We start from the raw sequence: 15,260 nt of genomic DNA, 5'->3' as shown, positions 1-15,260 counted from the left end.
GAAATAATTTATTTTTAGAATGATGAATGTCATCCAATATCTTTTGTACTTGGAAAAATTCACACTGATTACCAAAGTTGATTCTGAATGCCAAATTTAGAAATCTCATCCACTTTAATAGAAACTTACATACTATATAAAAACACTTTCAATGCTCACCGGCAACCTCTTCAGTTGAGTACAGTATGCACAGGAGACCAAAGAGCATAAAGTATTATGTATTGTTTTATCCTCTTAGCCACTGGTCAGCTCTCTAGCTGGTTGGGCAGTTGGTTAATTCTCTGGTATGCACTGTTGAAAAATACTGTACTGGCCCTAGAATGTATCTGAACATGCACCCATTGTTCATGTCTGGTCTTAAATGAGCTCACTCAGTGCCATCACAACACCATCTGGCAGGTTATCCAAGAGTTCACTTTTGCTTCAAAAAGGTTAGCTATGACAATTTTCTGTACTTGCAGCTTCTTTAACCAAAGACTGTGACCTCTAGAAAGATGGACATCAGCTAACTCCAGATATAAACACTTGACTGAGTAATGACCTCTGAAGTGAGAGCCTATAAATTTATATTAAATCTCTTCTTACCCATCTATAGTATAAGCTACGTAACTGCAGGTTTTCTTGATACATGAAGTGCAGGAGGTGCTGGTAGTCTCTAGCATATCTTGGGGACTAAAGTGAATGACCACTCCAAACAGGGAAGTATCTCATTGTTGAAGAGTATTTTGAGGGAGGGACCATGTACAGTACAGTAGGTATGTTTATGAAATTCGTACAAGTCCTAGTAAGGTTTATTTACTTGATTTACTTTCTTCTCACATTGATCTGAGAAGTTCAGCTCATTGTAGTTTCCTGACACAGGTGAAAACACAGTCATTAATACTGTGCCTCAAAGCTAGTGCCTGCATTAACGAGTCTGATTTCCATGTACAGTGCAGAACTGTATTTTCAATCGGTTTAAAATTTTTACATTTCTGTATAAAAGCCGATTCAATAATTCTTAAAATGTACATATTATATATAGCGACTCATGGTAACAATCTATTTTGAGTTACTTAAACTTGACAAAATTTCAGAAAATGTTTGGATGAAAACAAAAATGCAAATTAGCAACTGCAGCTATTGTATATACTACAAGGAAAATTGAGAATCTACCTTAGTACAAGAAAGTACTTACTAATCAGGAAAAAAACATGACGCATTCAACTGTCACTTGTATATAACAACCACCAAACAGTAGGTGATGGCAACTTGAACTGAAACCAAATTCGTGAATGTGTTTACAGTAAAGGGAGTTTACCTAAGTTGGGTAACTCATGGATATAAATCATACAGTTTGCCGACATGTGAGCAAAAAACATTATCCTAAGTTCTAAATTTACATACTGTACATCCTTACAGTAGGAAGGGATAGTATCTGGATTTTGTTTTACAACCATATTTGTACATATTCAACCCTTTCAAGGGGTCTGGCTGTATACATTAAAAAAAATCCTGTTTTACGTGGCTGGTCTGTATATAGACAATAAAAACAGAATACTGTGCCTGTTGGACCGGCAAAAATGTCAAATAAGGCTTTGCGTAGTCAATGACCACCACTGCACTCATGACGTACACAGTGAAAGGTAATGTTGTGCTTCTGGGTATCACAAGATAGCCCTGATTATACAGAATTATTGCCTCAAGTTGATTTCTATGAGATGAGTGTTTACAATTCCACAACTAAATACAAATGTTTGAATTACTGTATATATTGTACATACAGTGAAGCTTCACATATATACACATACACACACACACTCTTTGCTGTCACTTGGAACTAAGTAACAGAATAAGAGAAACGCACACACTGACTTATACAACCTATACCAAACAAAATATCTATTTCATATTAAATTTGATTATAAAGATATTTCACATCAAATTATCATAGAAGACAAAGGATATTACTGGAACTTATCCCTTGAAGAGCTTAACTGCCATGAGGTTTATTTCTGTTACTCACAACTTACCTCCCATGATAAAATACATAAAATAAAAGGGATACATAATGATTAAAAATATAAATATTAATAACATATTAGCTATTATATTAGTTCCTAATAATTTGTCATTGTCACATGGCACATAGGTGAATAAAATAAAAATCAACAACCTGTCAGCATTTGTCCCACAATTCTCCTCTAAACATCTATATCACTTACATCTTCAAGCAATTAAAGGTTCTCTATGATATCTCGAACAGTGTTTCAGTTATCTCTAAGATTGTCTCACTATTCCCCATTATCCCAATACCTAATTAATCTCCCACACCACTACTATTCCTCCAGCTGTTCTTAAACAGTGTAATATAACTCCAGGAGTCCTCTTCTTAAACATCATCAACGCAGCTCTGACAAGTAACGCATCACCGGTAATTCCCCAATAGTCTTTTCACAATACATACCCAATTCTTCCCTGACAGTTATATTCCACACTTTGATACTCCTTCACTTCTTCAACATATTTCCAACTATCTTCCAATTTTTCTTATTACAGTACATTAAAAAAAAAGACATTCTCATAAACAGGTCCAAAACTCCTCTGACACTTCAACATTTTTCAACCATGCCTCCAAAATCCTTGAAACATAGTCACATTCTTCTAATATTTCTCTAACAATCCATTACATCTTGTTAACACAAATTCTGTGCTTCAATTTTTTCTTCTTCAAACAATCCAACAGTATTCAAGCACTGTTCTTTCATACATTTGATGACATAATATTGATTTCATTAACTAATCTTATATCGTCTCCCTTAATCACCACCTCTGCTTTAACAATGATTTATAAAGATTTCCCCCAAAAGTCTGATGAGAGACAAGTAAATATCCAGTGACAATAAAAGTCCTACATTTTAACACAAGAGCTCATAAAGGCATTGAACTAGCATGTGCTCAGATTAAACTTCAGTATATTAGTAAAACAAAATTTTTAATTAACAGCCAAATTTCTAAATTCATTGCTGTGACCAAAATAAATTGCACAAAGTTTGTATTCAGTAAATTGAATACTAAAATCAAAGGGTAAAATTCATTTTAAAGGGAAACCATTTCACCATAAAAATGGATAACAACACACTGTAGTTTGTACTTTCTCCCTATGATATGAAGGTAGATTCAGCTTCAGCAGCCATCTTGGCAAACATTGAAGAGGGATTGGCAAGAAGAGCTGTTGGTGTGTCAAACTCTGTTACTTTCCCATCATCCAAAACCATAACTCTTGAGCATGACATCACTGTGTTCAACCTGAAATAAAATAAACTTCTTACGACTTCCATTCACACGATTTCTAGTTTACATGTAATGATGAACGAGAGCCTCTTTTTTGACAACTTGAAAGGGGTAATGAATGACCCTTGTCTTTGATATCCTTTTTGTTGGCAGTACCCCTCTCATTCCCATGCTTCCACTCCTAAAACCTGACAAATATGGTCGTGCTCCTTGTTAACCACAAATATAACTTACACAGGAATGAAATTTTCCTTTAGGAGCATGCAGAGTAACAAGTAATGAAGTCAAGGGAACAGTTGGTGAACTTAGTAGATACAGCCGGGGTCAAAAGGTCACTCCCTCCCAAACTGAAGCAGCATCGAGCCCAAAAGAGATAAAACAGCTCAACCGCACCAGATGACAGTCAGAGACTCAAGCCCGTGAATCAGCTTCACCACGAGGAGCGAACTTTTGTCCGCGAATTTACATATTTCTTGTGTAGCAGATAAATCTTGAACCAACAAAGAAAGAGTAAGGACACTACAGAAATATGAAATGATACACAGAAAACATTGTAATATTGTGCACTGATACATCATCCAATTACCATTATTTTGTGACATACACAACATAACTTCTCATGCTGTATAAGGTTTGGTTTACATAGATAAGAATTTTTATAAAAAGTTATCTAAAATATGAAACACTAATAAAAATACTTTAAGCTTATCACAACACTGTACCTGTGAGCAATAGTGATCATGGTGCAAGACTTAAATGCTTCTTTCAGTGTTTGTTGAATCTTGTGGTCAGTCTCTGTGTCTATGGAAGCTGTTGCTTCATCTAAGAACAGAATCTGGAGAAAAAAATTGATGTAAATTATATAAGAATTATGGTGAAAGTCCCTACTGTCATATTAATGGGGTCGAAGAGGAACAATTACAGTAGTTAATAAGTTAAAAGTGCAATGTACATAAAACACAATTTTAAATTCAATAAAAGCTAAACTAGAACATCAAGTATGTAAAGATCAAATTGAAAGAGGTACCTTTTATATATGAATTTTAAATGAATGGTTAATTTTTCTTTCACATACATTTACCAACTTGGCTCATCCATAAGTATCAACCAACGGTAGACAGACAAAGCACATTATTTCACATCAGACAATAAAGCACTGGTATATTTCAGGACTGTACTAACATATCATACATGATTCTTACTGTTTACAAAGTATTTACACTCATGACTGTTGTCATACCTTACTCTTTCTCAGGAGGGCTCTGGCCATACATATCAATTGACGTTCACCAACAGAGAAGTTTTCACCATTCTCCACCACTGGTGCGTTGAGTTTCAAGTCAAGATTGGAAATGTGATCCTTGATGAATGTCTGCTCCAAGGCTGCCCATATTTCTTCATCAGAGTGACATCCAAAAGGATCTAGGTTATACCTGTAAAACAAAATCTTCAGTTAACCAACACTTAAAATGAGATACCCATTCATATGACTGACCTGTATCATACTCTTACTTAACTCTTGCATAAATCTTGCATCTTTTATAGGAAATGACAAGTTGAGAATAATACTGTGTGGGTAAACAAGATCCACATTAAAAAAAAAATACAGGAATTAGAAAGGGATGTGAAAATAAATGAAATGTCAAACAGAAAGCTGATCAGGGTATGCCGATATATGGGAGGAATGATTGGTAAAAAGTGTTGACTTCAGAGGTGGATAGTAAGAGGAATACCAAGACAATGATGGAAGAATGGGATGAAGGACATACTACTGTAGAAGCAAGTGGTAAGAGCATCCAGGAAGCAGTGAACTGTGTGAATGATAACAGGGCATTAGGTTAAGTTATTCTTTTATGACTGCATACCATTTCTACTCTCTAAAGATCAAAGATAGTGTGTTGGTGTTACCTGACAGTTCCAATAAAAAGCACAGGATCCTGAGGAATGATAGAAAGTTTTGATCTAAGATCCTCCAGTCCAAGTGTGGAGATATCTATACCATCAATACGAATAGTGCCACCAGCCAGCTCCACTAGCCGGAACAACACTACTCCCAGTGAGGACTTCCCTGAGCCAGTTCTCCCAACTATTCCTGTAAAAAGAAAGAGGAACAGTTCATTCTTCTGTGAAAAACATTACCATGGACTTCTCTTGCTATAAGAAACTGAAAAATTTAAACTTCCAGGAAATAATTTCTTGTGGCCTTACAAATTCATGACATTTATGCCCAATGGTAAATTAACATTAACAAATATACTGCACCCACTACCTTGACTTTTTTCCCAATACCCTTAAAATATAGATGCCTAAAGAGGGTCACAGTAACTATCTGGTGTAACGCTAATGTTCTGATAGTTGTTGGAAAACTTTTGGGGCAACTGAGAAATTAATCTGAGAATTTTAAACTAAGTAAAATAAAACATACAAGTGAATGGGTTGTTTATCACTGAAAACTAACAAGATTGTACATCAAGCAAAAGAATCAAGAAACAAACCTATTTTTTCCATTGAATCTATGTCAAAAGTGAGACCCTTCAAGACAAGAGGCGTGTCCTCTCGGTACTTCATTTGTACTTTACGAAAACTGATACGCCCATGTTTTGGCCAAGTTACTTCTGGACGTTTTGACTCTATGATGGCTGGAGCTTCAGACACCAGACCCTGGGTAAAGATGCATTCATTATTTAACATTGTTCTGAGAAATAACAGTGGTAATTGATCATAAAGCTTTAATGTACTCTATAACACTTACTTTACTCCCACATAAATGGAGTGAAATGATTGTATTCTACCATGCAAGAAAAATAATTATAAATATAATAAACACAAAATGATTCAGTTATTAAGTATGGTAATTAAACAAAACCACCAAATAAAACATAAATAATCAAACTAATCTTTACTGTTAAAAATAAAATGGTGTAAAATATGACAAATAATCCACCTCATGACAGAGATTATGATTTAAGACTTAAACTTTCAAACTTTATAAAATCATCAACAAATTATACATACTGTAGAATAATTGTTTATCCTCTGAACTGATGTAAATCTTGCTTCAGTTTCTGTGCTAAGTCTTACAGTGTACTGGAAGATGCCACTGAGTTGTGCAGCATAAGCCAAAGCCAGACCAGCATATGACTCCTCCACTGATCCTCTTAACAACAATGACAGCACTGCAGTACTCGATGTTACCAACACTGCAAATATGTTTGAAGGCATTGTCATCTCCATCTACCTCAGCCTTTCTACATTAAAATTAACTGACCAAAGAATATTCTAAGGATCATCATCCCTCCATGGTGGCTACCAACAGCAACTACCTCTATAATACTGTATAAATATAAGAAATAAAATATCAAGCATTATAGTCATTTTTTTCTTGATGTATAAATAAGCTAGAGAGAGAAGAGACAAGTGTCGCTGTCAAACCTGTTCACCAAGGCATCCATCCATCCATCCCCTTTGTTGTAATGTATGTTTATTAAATGTATGTTTATAATACATTCATTCACCTGATACATTTACTCCTCAAAACAAGTCAGAACTGAAGATCCTTAGCTCTGGACATCAACTACATTGAGCTCATAAAGAGACCCAACCATACTATGAGTTTTTAAGCAGAATATTTGCTTCTAAAAAAAAAGTGAAAGTTGATCCACAGGCCTGACCACCTGTTTGGGGCAGTACAGATACAGTACATTGTATACTAAGCCTTTAATACACAAGGAGGAAGTGAGATCAGGAAGACTGACACAATACCAATGAGCATCTTTCCATTATGTAGGACTAAGCATTGCCATGACAGCAAAAGGAATAATGAGACTAAACCTCAATGTTAAAAGCAGTAAATCAATCCACATTAATAAGAAAATGTGGAGACTAACAAAACAGAATTACAAATGCACGATTAATTTTTTTTTTTGCATAAGCACAGAATCCTTGCATGAAAAAAAAATCACAGCGAGAAAATGGACAAGCTTCTGAAGAAAAAAGCGCGAAAGAAAATTTTAACTTAATGCCTACCTCCAGTGGGTGTAGACAATACTGATGTGTACTATACAGTATTATGATCAACACTGCCCAGCTAGCAACTAATATACTCCTCAGGAATACACATGCAGGGTAAATAAAGAGACTGTACACTTTGGTTAGGATTTTTAGTTTCAACAATCACAAGAAGAAAATATATTCAAGAAGAGGCAGTAATAAAGTTAAGACTCTGATGCTTCATATTATGATAAAACATTAGAAAAATAGAAGGCTTAGTATGAACATGGATTACAGTGAGAAAACTTCAAATACATAAATAAATGTATAAATGAATACCAAATTTCAGCCAAGTTTTGTATTTGTGATCCAGCTTTAAAACTGACAAAAAAAACAAAACAAATTATACACAAATAATAACAATAACTCATGAAACAGAAGGAACCAAACCATATGATGCACTTACAAGCCAGCAGGTCTAATCTGACAGCTAACCATCTCATAGCACAGTTGAAGAGGTAGAACACACTTGAGTTTTCATCAAACAACACCATAAACCTATAGAAAAGATTGGTCATAAAACATTGATGGTGATGACCCTATTTATTCAAAATTAAATTAAACTTAAAAGATCTAAAGGAAAAATATATATGATACATTACTATACTCTAAAATCATATCATTCTTAATAGTAAACATCTTCAATGTATAGCCTGTATCCATAAGCCTCAAAACTTAAGCACACTTACTTTTTTGTGAACATCTCTTGCTTGCCATATGCATTGATAGTAGCCAGACCATTTACAGTTGTGCTTACATGGCTAAACATGGGTGATCTCGATACATTTTCCAGTCTCTTGAAGTCCCGTATTCCTATCCTGAAAGTAACATAATGTAAGAAATCAAATAAATAATATCACACAAGTTAATATCAATATGAAATAAGAGTTAAGAAAGGGAACCTATAATATGACACTCACTTCTCTCTTGGAATTGGTATTTAAGGGGTTCAACTAATTATGTTCTACCAGAATAACACAAAAACACCAAAATCACACCTCGGGAACCCACAGTTGGCGAGTAATAAGCATTGAAAAAAATGTCATTAAAATATTTGTTTGCACATTAATTTCAAATACTGTACAATATTTTATGTGGCAGCCAAGGCATGGTAACTGAGTATGTTTGTTGGTTTAAATAATGAAGAACAATATGATCAAAGTGAACAGAAAACAAACGAATCAACAAACACAAAAATTTGGAAATTGTCAAATAATGTAAAAAAATTCAGAACTTGGTCAATTCGGACTTTTCGGTAATTCGATTGACCAAGAGCCTCTTTTTTATCTTATTAACGATGGCATAATGTACTGTGTTCAGGGAGGGTGTTTGAGATATGTAATAATAACACACAATCAATAATTAAACTTACCTGAAGACCTTACGGATATATAAAAATAAAATTGCCAGTAAAAGTAAAATAGGTAAGAAGTGTGGGAAGACAAGACACACAAATATGAGAGAGCTGGCGATCAAGCAAATATTTTGCAAGAATGTTTCCACAGTCATAGGAACTCGAACATCAACTGAAAAGAGAAACAAAAATGAACTATTATTCCACCAAACTATTACTGACAATAAATTTAAAATGACAATGAAAGGACATGACAACTAGGCACAAGTCAAGTATATTTTGGTATTTACATTAAGACTAATTCAAACATTGTGCCAGTGGTTTTACCTTCGTCCATGTCCCGAGAGAAAAGGTTTATGATGCGACCAGATGGAGTGGTGTCAAAAAAACTCATTGGACTGCGAAATATTTTCATAAAAACTTGGTTGTGCATTTGACTTGAAGCCACTAATGTTACCTGGAAATCATTAAAACACAAAACAATGGATAATTAAAATAGAAATGTATCTCTAGAAGCATAAACCACTACTACTTTCATGTACTAAATATTTTCGGTGGAAGACTATCCATTATATTCAATTTAATTAAGTGTACAACGCTGGCATAAAGAGTGTGTGTGCATGGAAGAAAATATGTATGTTTGGTGAGCATAAGGCAGTGTATTGATATAAGCAGAAATCGCCTGTTAGAAAAAAATATACATATACATTCAAAGCTTAAATATCCACACACATTAGGACCAAGCAATGTGCACACTTCTGGAAGTTATGTGATTTTGAATGGTATTTTGCATAAAAAAAAATTAAATACCGGTAGTACTGATTTGTATAAAATAAATTTAAAGATATACAAATTAAACTAAATATATAATGTGTATAATATAACAAATTGTGATAATACGTCCATTATAATATGCTTTATGAGGTGTTATACAGGTATAAAGCTGTTGCCAATATGTCACCATTACATATCATTTCATGCATTATTTTCAAGTTATGGTGAAACTGTTAGGCTTATTCAAATAAAAGGGAGGCAGAAGCAGGCACCCCTCAAACAATATTGCATCAAGCTCTGTTGACTTTGCTCCAGGCAATGATTTATGCTTGGTCACTTACACCCTTGTTTCTTTCACTCCACAAAGAATTTCCAAATTTTGTCATGATGCACCGCGATATAAAATAAATTTTCTTTCCAACACCATGTTTTTCAGCATGGAATCTATTCTTACAAAAGAAATGAAGTTACAGTCACAGCAAACAATATAATGCAATAGGTCACAAGACAATGATTGTGTGGGTGGCAAAAGCACACAGAATTTAGAGCTCTTTAAATCTGTAGCTGTGTGGATTCTTGAGCTTTGTGGAAACTTAAATTTTAGAGTTTTGAGTTTAACTATAGAGTACAGAGTATACAGCATCATATTAGATGCTCATAAGTAAGGACAAAGCTAGACCCATGGCATGATAAACAGTAATGGCATAACGGAGCGACCTGGTGCTAATTGACCGCATGTTTAACCTGAGTGAGTCAGGTGTATGGTCCATTCATAAGCATGCTGGAAAGATTAAAGAATATGTTACCCAATCAACCTGACTTTAGGTGAAAATAACATCCATCCAGAGTTTTGTTTTAAATTATATTACTAAAAATTGCTTAATATTATTGGTGTTAGCTTGTTAGTTGGTGGGTTAAAGAAGTGAGTCTACAGTCGTGTGTGTGCGTGAGTGTGCGTGTGAAGACCATTAACAATAATCAAATCTTTGAGACCATGTATTATAAAAACATTACAATTTAGTATTGACACACACCTTCATAAATGCAAAACCTCTGATAAGTGAAGTTCCCAGGATGATGAGGATGAAACACCCATAAACAGTCTGGTAAAACTGACAGTCAGGATTATCAGCTATATTGTCACTGATGATGGTCTCATTCCCTATTACCACAGTTGTATTCTGTAAAGTGTATCAAGAAATATCAATAATTTGAAATAAAGAAATTCATCATTACACAGATTATACTGGATGTCATAAAGGTAAATTATCAATTACATGTACAGTACTAGAAAATCTCTGCACATGATATAAAGAAACGACTGGCAAGGGTTCCTAACAAAGAAAAGACCTTTAATTATGAACTCAAATTCTAATGTATGTACTGAACCAGTTAGCACAACACCAGCAACAAGCACTGTAGGTAAGAACTCTATGGCTGAGAGAACAGAGTAAAAAGGGGGGTGAATATATATAACCCCCAACACTGTGGCCGACCAGAACTGCTACAGTACATCAACACAAGTAAATGAAGAATGACAGCATTTTGAAGAAAGTTAATAGGATACTGATGAAACATAATGGTGTTTGTGGAGAGTGGAGAGGGCATTTCACGAAATGACGGGTGTTAACAATATCAGTGTAATGTGTAGGACACGAGTGATGGCTAGAGGCAGTCCATATTTCAAGGATAATGATAAATCTTCTGGAGAACCAGGGCTGAAAAATCAATTTCCTTAGACCAGCAGGTAATCAGTGTATACACCACTATATGCAGTATGACCTGCTTATGGGGAAAATATTGGGGAACTAACATAAAAGTGTTATCTGGATACATACTAAGCTACTATAGATAAAATTCATATAAAAAAAGTAGGAGAGCACATACACACATATACAAACATACAAACATACAAACACACACAACACACACATACATACACATATAAACTTGATGGAAAATGCAATTCAAATGCAGTACAAGTACAGTAACATCATTTAAAATAGCAAAAATTTGAAAACCTCTACTTTTATAGATCTTCATTCATATAAAAAACTTTAACAATAAGAAATGAATGCCAACAACCAAACACAGGTCTGTCGTCAACTTGCAAATGCCAAGACTCTTATCTTATCACTTGGGAGATAGCACAAGAATACAGACTCACTTCCAGTAACCTAAAACTAAGTATCATACAGAACCAGTGTACTTGTGAAATGTGGCCATTAAATGTTAGAACAGTGTGGTGTTCTCTACTGGTGGTGGTTTATGTTGTAACAGACTTTGTTCTGGCTGATGTGGGAGCCACTGAACAGTTTTGTGCTGAAGAATCCATTACAACTGGTGAGTCAATATTCACCTGCTCCTGTCCTTCAGTCACTGATGTAAGTCATATTCTATGTATGTAATTTAGTTATGGTTTACTTTTTCACCAGTTGTAAATTTATAGTACAAGCACTATACTATACTTAACAGATAACTACAGTAGTGCATGCCAAGTAGGAAAAAATCACAATATCATAAAAATCATTTACAATAACTGTAGAGTATTCTCATGCAGCGTAAACGTCAATACAATAACTGTACGACACTTATATTGTACAGTAAAAGACAGTAACATTGAACTTCTGTTGATTTATAAAATCACAGTAATATCTACTCATTCCAAAGTTAATATACTGTAGAACCACAGTAATTTAGAGTTGATATTACAGTAATGCTAAACAGTATAGTACTTTTATTCTGCTTGAACTATCATTTTCTCTTCTTCCGACATTCAAAACCATTATCATTCTTCTGTACTAAATATTAATCAAAATTACTTTTATAAATATACAGTAGAACATCAATTTAGAGAGATTCAATTGAAGATTATTGATTTAAAGCGACACCCACAATTAAGGACAATGTTTTACTTTAAAGCGAATCTTTCCTATTTTGCGCGAGTCAATCTGGCGCATCATATTTAAAATTTTGCGCCTAATGTTTCTCTGGGCACGCTACACTGTCCTAAGGGCAAAGCTGTACTGTACATGTACTCAAAATAATGTACTAAATGATTAAAAAAAAAAAAAATTCTAGCGCAAACTATAGCATGTTTATATTCAAATTAATCACTATCTTATATGAACTCCAGCAATGTTAATTAAAGTCTTCCATGTCAGTTCAGTGATATTTTTGTTTATTCTAGGAGATGGGCTGAGGTGCATCTGGGTAGACTTTCAGTCTTTTTAGTGCAGGGGTATTTAGTGTTTCTCTCGAGTACCAAACTAAATTATTCCATTGAAACAACACTTCGATTTAGTGTGAATTCGGTTTAAAGCGACCTCTCTTGGAATGTATCTGTATCTCAGCTATATCGACGTTCTACTGTAATACCAAAAATTTTTTCTTTCCAGACACTGATCGTACAGGACAAGAACATCAGTTACGAGAACAGGCACATCAATATTCCAGATAACACCCAACACTGGAGGATTGGTGGATGTTCAACAGTGCACCTCAGTGGTCCAACTCTTACTTCCCTCAACAATATTCACACACTACACCTTCACGACATAGATCATGTACATCTGGCCTATGACTTCTTCACACAATACAATTCCCCTCTACAGTAAGTTTTAAATGATTTACACAAACTATTGTAAATTTAAAATGATTTACAGCCAAAGGGAACCAGGTGTGTTCAACCATTACCCAGTACCTAGGATCAGCCTCATTCAATTTTCTACTCATTCATGCATCTTCAAGGGAAGAGGGAAGGGATGGAATTTGTCTGATATGGGCTCGCTTAGAGACCAGGATTTCAGGTTCAGTTTTCTAAACTAGCGCACACATGGAGCAAAAATGTTATTGAATGAGATTTAGTAAATACTGTACTAAGTGTAATACTACTGTATATTAAGGACAAACCAGACAGTGCACAAATTTATTTTACAGGATCTTGAGGCTGTCCCACTGCACCTTTGATACCCTGCAAGGATCACTAAACATTCATGCCCACAAACTGAAGAATATTTCTTTGGAAAAGATGAACTGGAATGATCAAATTGACATCCTCATCCAAACACAAGAAGGACAACAATTGGATCTTGTAGCCATAAGGAACAGCAATATCAAAGTGCTCGGAGAAATCAACTTATCGTCGAGATACGTAAGTCGCATCCACTGTGTGTAATAACTGCATTTATCATACTGTATATATTTTGGATCAAACTAAAGAGTAAGGTACCTTGCAAAACATGTCAGAAAACTTAACTTGTATGGCCTGTATTTATAGTAAAACCTACGATGAAATTTCACACAGTTTATCTCCTTATCAGGTCCATACTTTTGTACTGGAAAATAACAACATTGGGAGCATAAAAACTGGCGCCATCATCCAGGATTCACACGAGACCATCATCCAGGGTAATTACATTGGTGCCCTCAACTTCCTCTCCATGGATACTGACACTTATAATTTTACACTCCAAGGGAATACCATCAAGAGTCTAGCACTGGAGAGTTTGGTGGTAAACAGTGCCATTCTATTACAGGTCAATAATAATTCATTTTTTCACATAGAAAGGCTTGGACTGACTTGGCTACGTTCAAAGTATGATCAAGGTACATTTGTATTTTCCAGTAATCACTTCTATGAACATGGACGTGGTAGTCTCATATTTTACTTTACAATATTTAATGAAAAGTTGAAAATGCAAAACAACATACTGCACACAACACACTGTACCTGTAACACTTTAAAATATATTGAGGAGATGACAGAAATGAATGAAAGAACATTGAACAGTTTCATTCAAGAAAGAAAGGACACTTACAAACTATTTATGCATTCATCTTTCTGTTTGGATAAAAACGGAAAGAGTCATTTATCAAGTCTTTGTAAAACAAGTGAGGTAAATCATCATTACTGGAAAATTTCAGTGGCAGTTATTATTGTCATAATTATAATTGGATTTTTGGTACTGGCAGTGAAGACACACAAAGGCCATAGAAAGTACGCAAGGCTCACAGTAAAAACATGACTGAGTCTATAACCTTTACACAACCAGGGCATTCCTGTATTCTACTTTTGTAAATAACTCGGGAAAATCTTGTATATTGACGGTTAAAATTAGCAACTTCTACATATTCAGTAAAGTGGGTAAAAGTAATTTTCTTTTACATACTTGGTAACTATGATGCTTAAATACAACTTCCTCAAACCACTAACAGTTAGGCACATATTTACTCATTCTTTTTCACTGAAATATATCGCCTTCCGTCTTTATTATTATTTAGTGTATATATTATACTTTAATCACACACATACATCCTCTATTGCATTATATCCACATTCATCCTGGACATCCCTTCTCCTTGTATCCATCATTTCCTCTCTTCCAACGTACAACTTCCTTGTCAGTCATCCCCTCTCTTCCACTGTCGTCGATGATCCATACACTCTTTACCAACCTCAATTTTCAGTTATCTAAACAAAACCCCATTTTCTCTTCTTGAAAAGTAACTTTTACCAAACAAGTTATACCAGTACTGTACTTACTCCACTTCCTGTTGAAAGCCAATATGAGAGCCACCAGGAACTGAAGGCCGTAAATCCAACATTGAGAATGAAGGTTAACATGACCAGTGTTGAAATGATGTATCCACCGGCCGCCATTATGTACGAGTGGTATGTAGACCTTGGAATGTCACCTTTATCAAGCTTTTCTTCTGCTATAAGTTGACCTGCACCTGTCACAAAATTACATGTCAAATAAACAGTAATGATTAAAGTAAACTTATTTCACCGAGTTCTGGCAGGAAT

General features: G+C 34.7%; 2 protein-coding genes across 9 annotated transcripts in view; one reads left to right on the top strand and one right to left on the bottom strand.

Moving 5' to 3' along the window:
• Positions 1-779: 779 nt before the first annotated feature.
• LOC121878465 (multidrug resistance-associated protein 5-like) overlaps positions 780-15,260 on the bottom strand; it is a 38,846-nt gene continuing 24,365 nt past the window's right edge. For all 8 annotated transcript variants that reach the window (XM_042384700.1, XM_042384697.1, XM_042384703.1 and 5 more), the window contains 12 exons: positions 14,997-15,187; positions 10,486-10,632; positions 9,005-9,134; positions 8,696-8,849; positions 8,013-8,141; positions 7,730-7,821; positions 6,289-6,473; positions 5,769-5,934; positions 5,182-5,365; positions 4,514-4,706; positions 3,996-4,108; positions 780-3,288 (listed from right to left, as the gene is read on the bottom strand). In XM_042384700.1, the coding sequence (XP_042240634.1) occupies positions 3,141-3,288; positions 3,996-4,108; positions 4,514-4,706; positions 5,182-5,365; positions 5,769-5,934; positions 6,289-6,473; positions 7,730-7,821; positions 8,013-8,141; positions 8,696-8,849; positions 9,005-9,134; positions 10,486-10,632; positions 14,997-15,187 (1,832 nt within the window). In that variant the 3' untranslated portion in view covers positions 780-3,140. The remainder of the gene's footprint in view (positions 3,289-3,995; positions 4,109-4,513; positions 4,707-5,181; positions 5,366-5,768; positions 5,935-6,288; positions 6,474-7,729; positions 7,822-8,012; positions 8,142-8,695; positions 8,850-9,004; positions 9,135-10,485; positions 10,633-14,996; positions 15,188-15,260) is intronic.
• On the top strand, positions 11,590-15,056 carry LOC121878467. Its single transcript, XM_042384705.1, has 4 exons — positions 11,590-11,835; positions 12,850-13,064; positions 13,391-13,604; positions 13,774-15,056. The coding sequence occupies exons 1-4, from the start codon at positions 11,668-11,670 to the stop codon at positions 14,476-14,478; spliced, it is 1,302 nt and encodes a 433-aa protein (XP_042240639.1). The 5' UTR covers positions 11,590-11,667; the 3' UTR covers positions 14,479-15,056.

This window comes from Homarus americanus, unplaced genomic scaffold (assembly GCF_018991925.1).
Source record: "Homarus americanus isolate GMGI-L3 unplaced genomic scaffold, GMGI_Hamer_2.0 scaffold41027, whole genome shotgun sequence".
In the NCBI taxonomy this organism is placed as follows: domain Eukaryota; kingdom Metazoa; phylum Arthropoda; class Malacostraca; order Decapoda; family Nephropidae; genus Homarus; species Homarus americanus.
The sequence above is the reverse complement of the archived record's forward strand: the minus strand, read 5'-3'. Positions and strand labels throughout refer to the sequence as shown.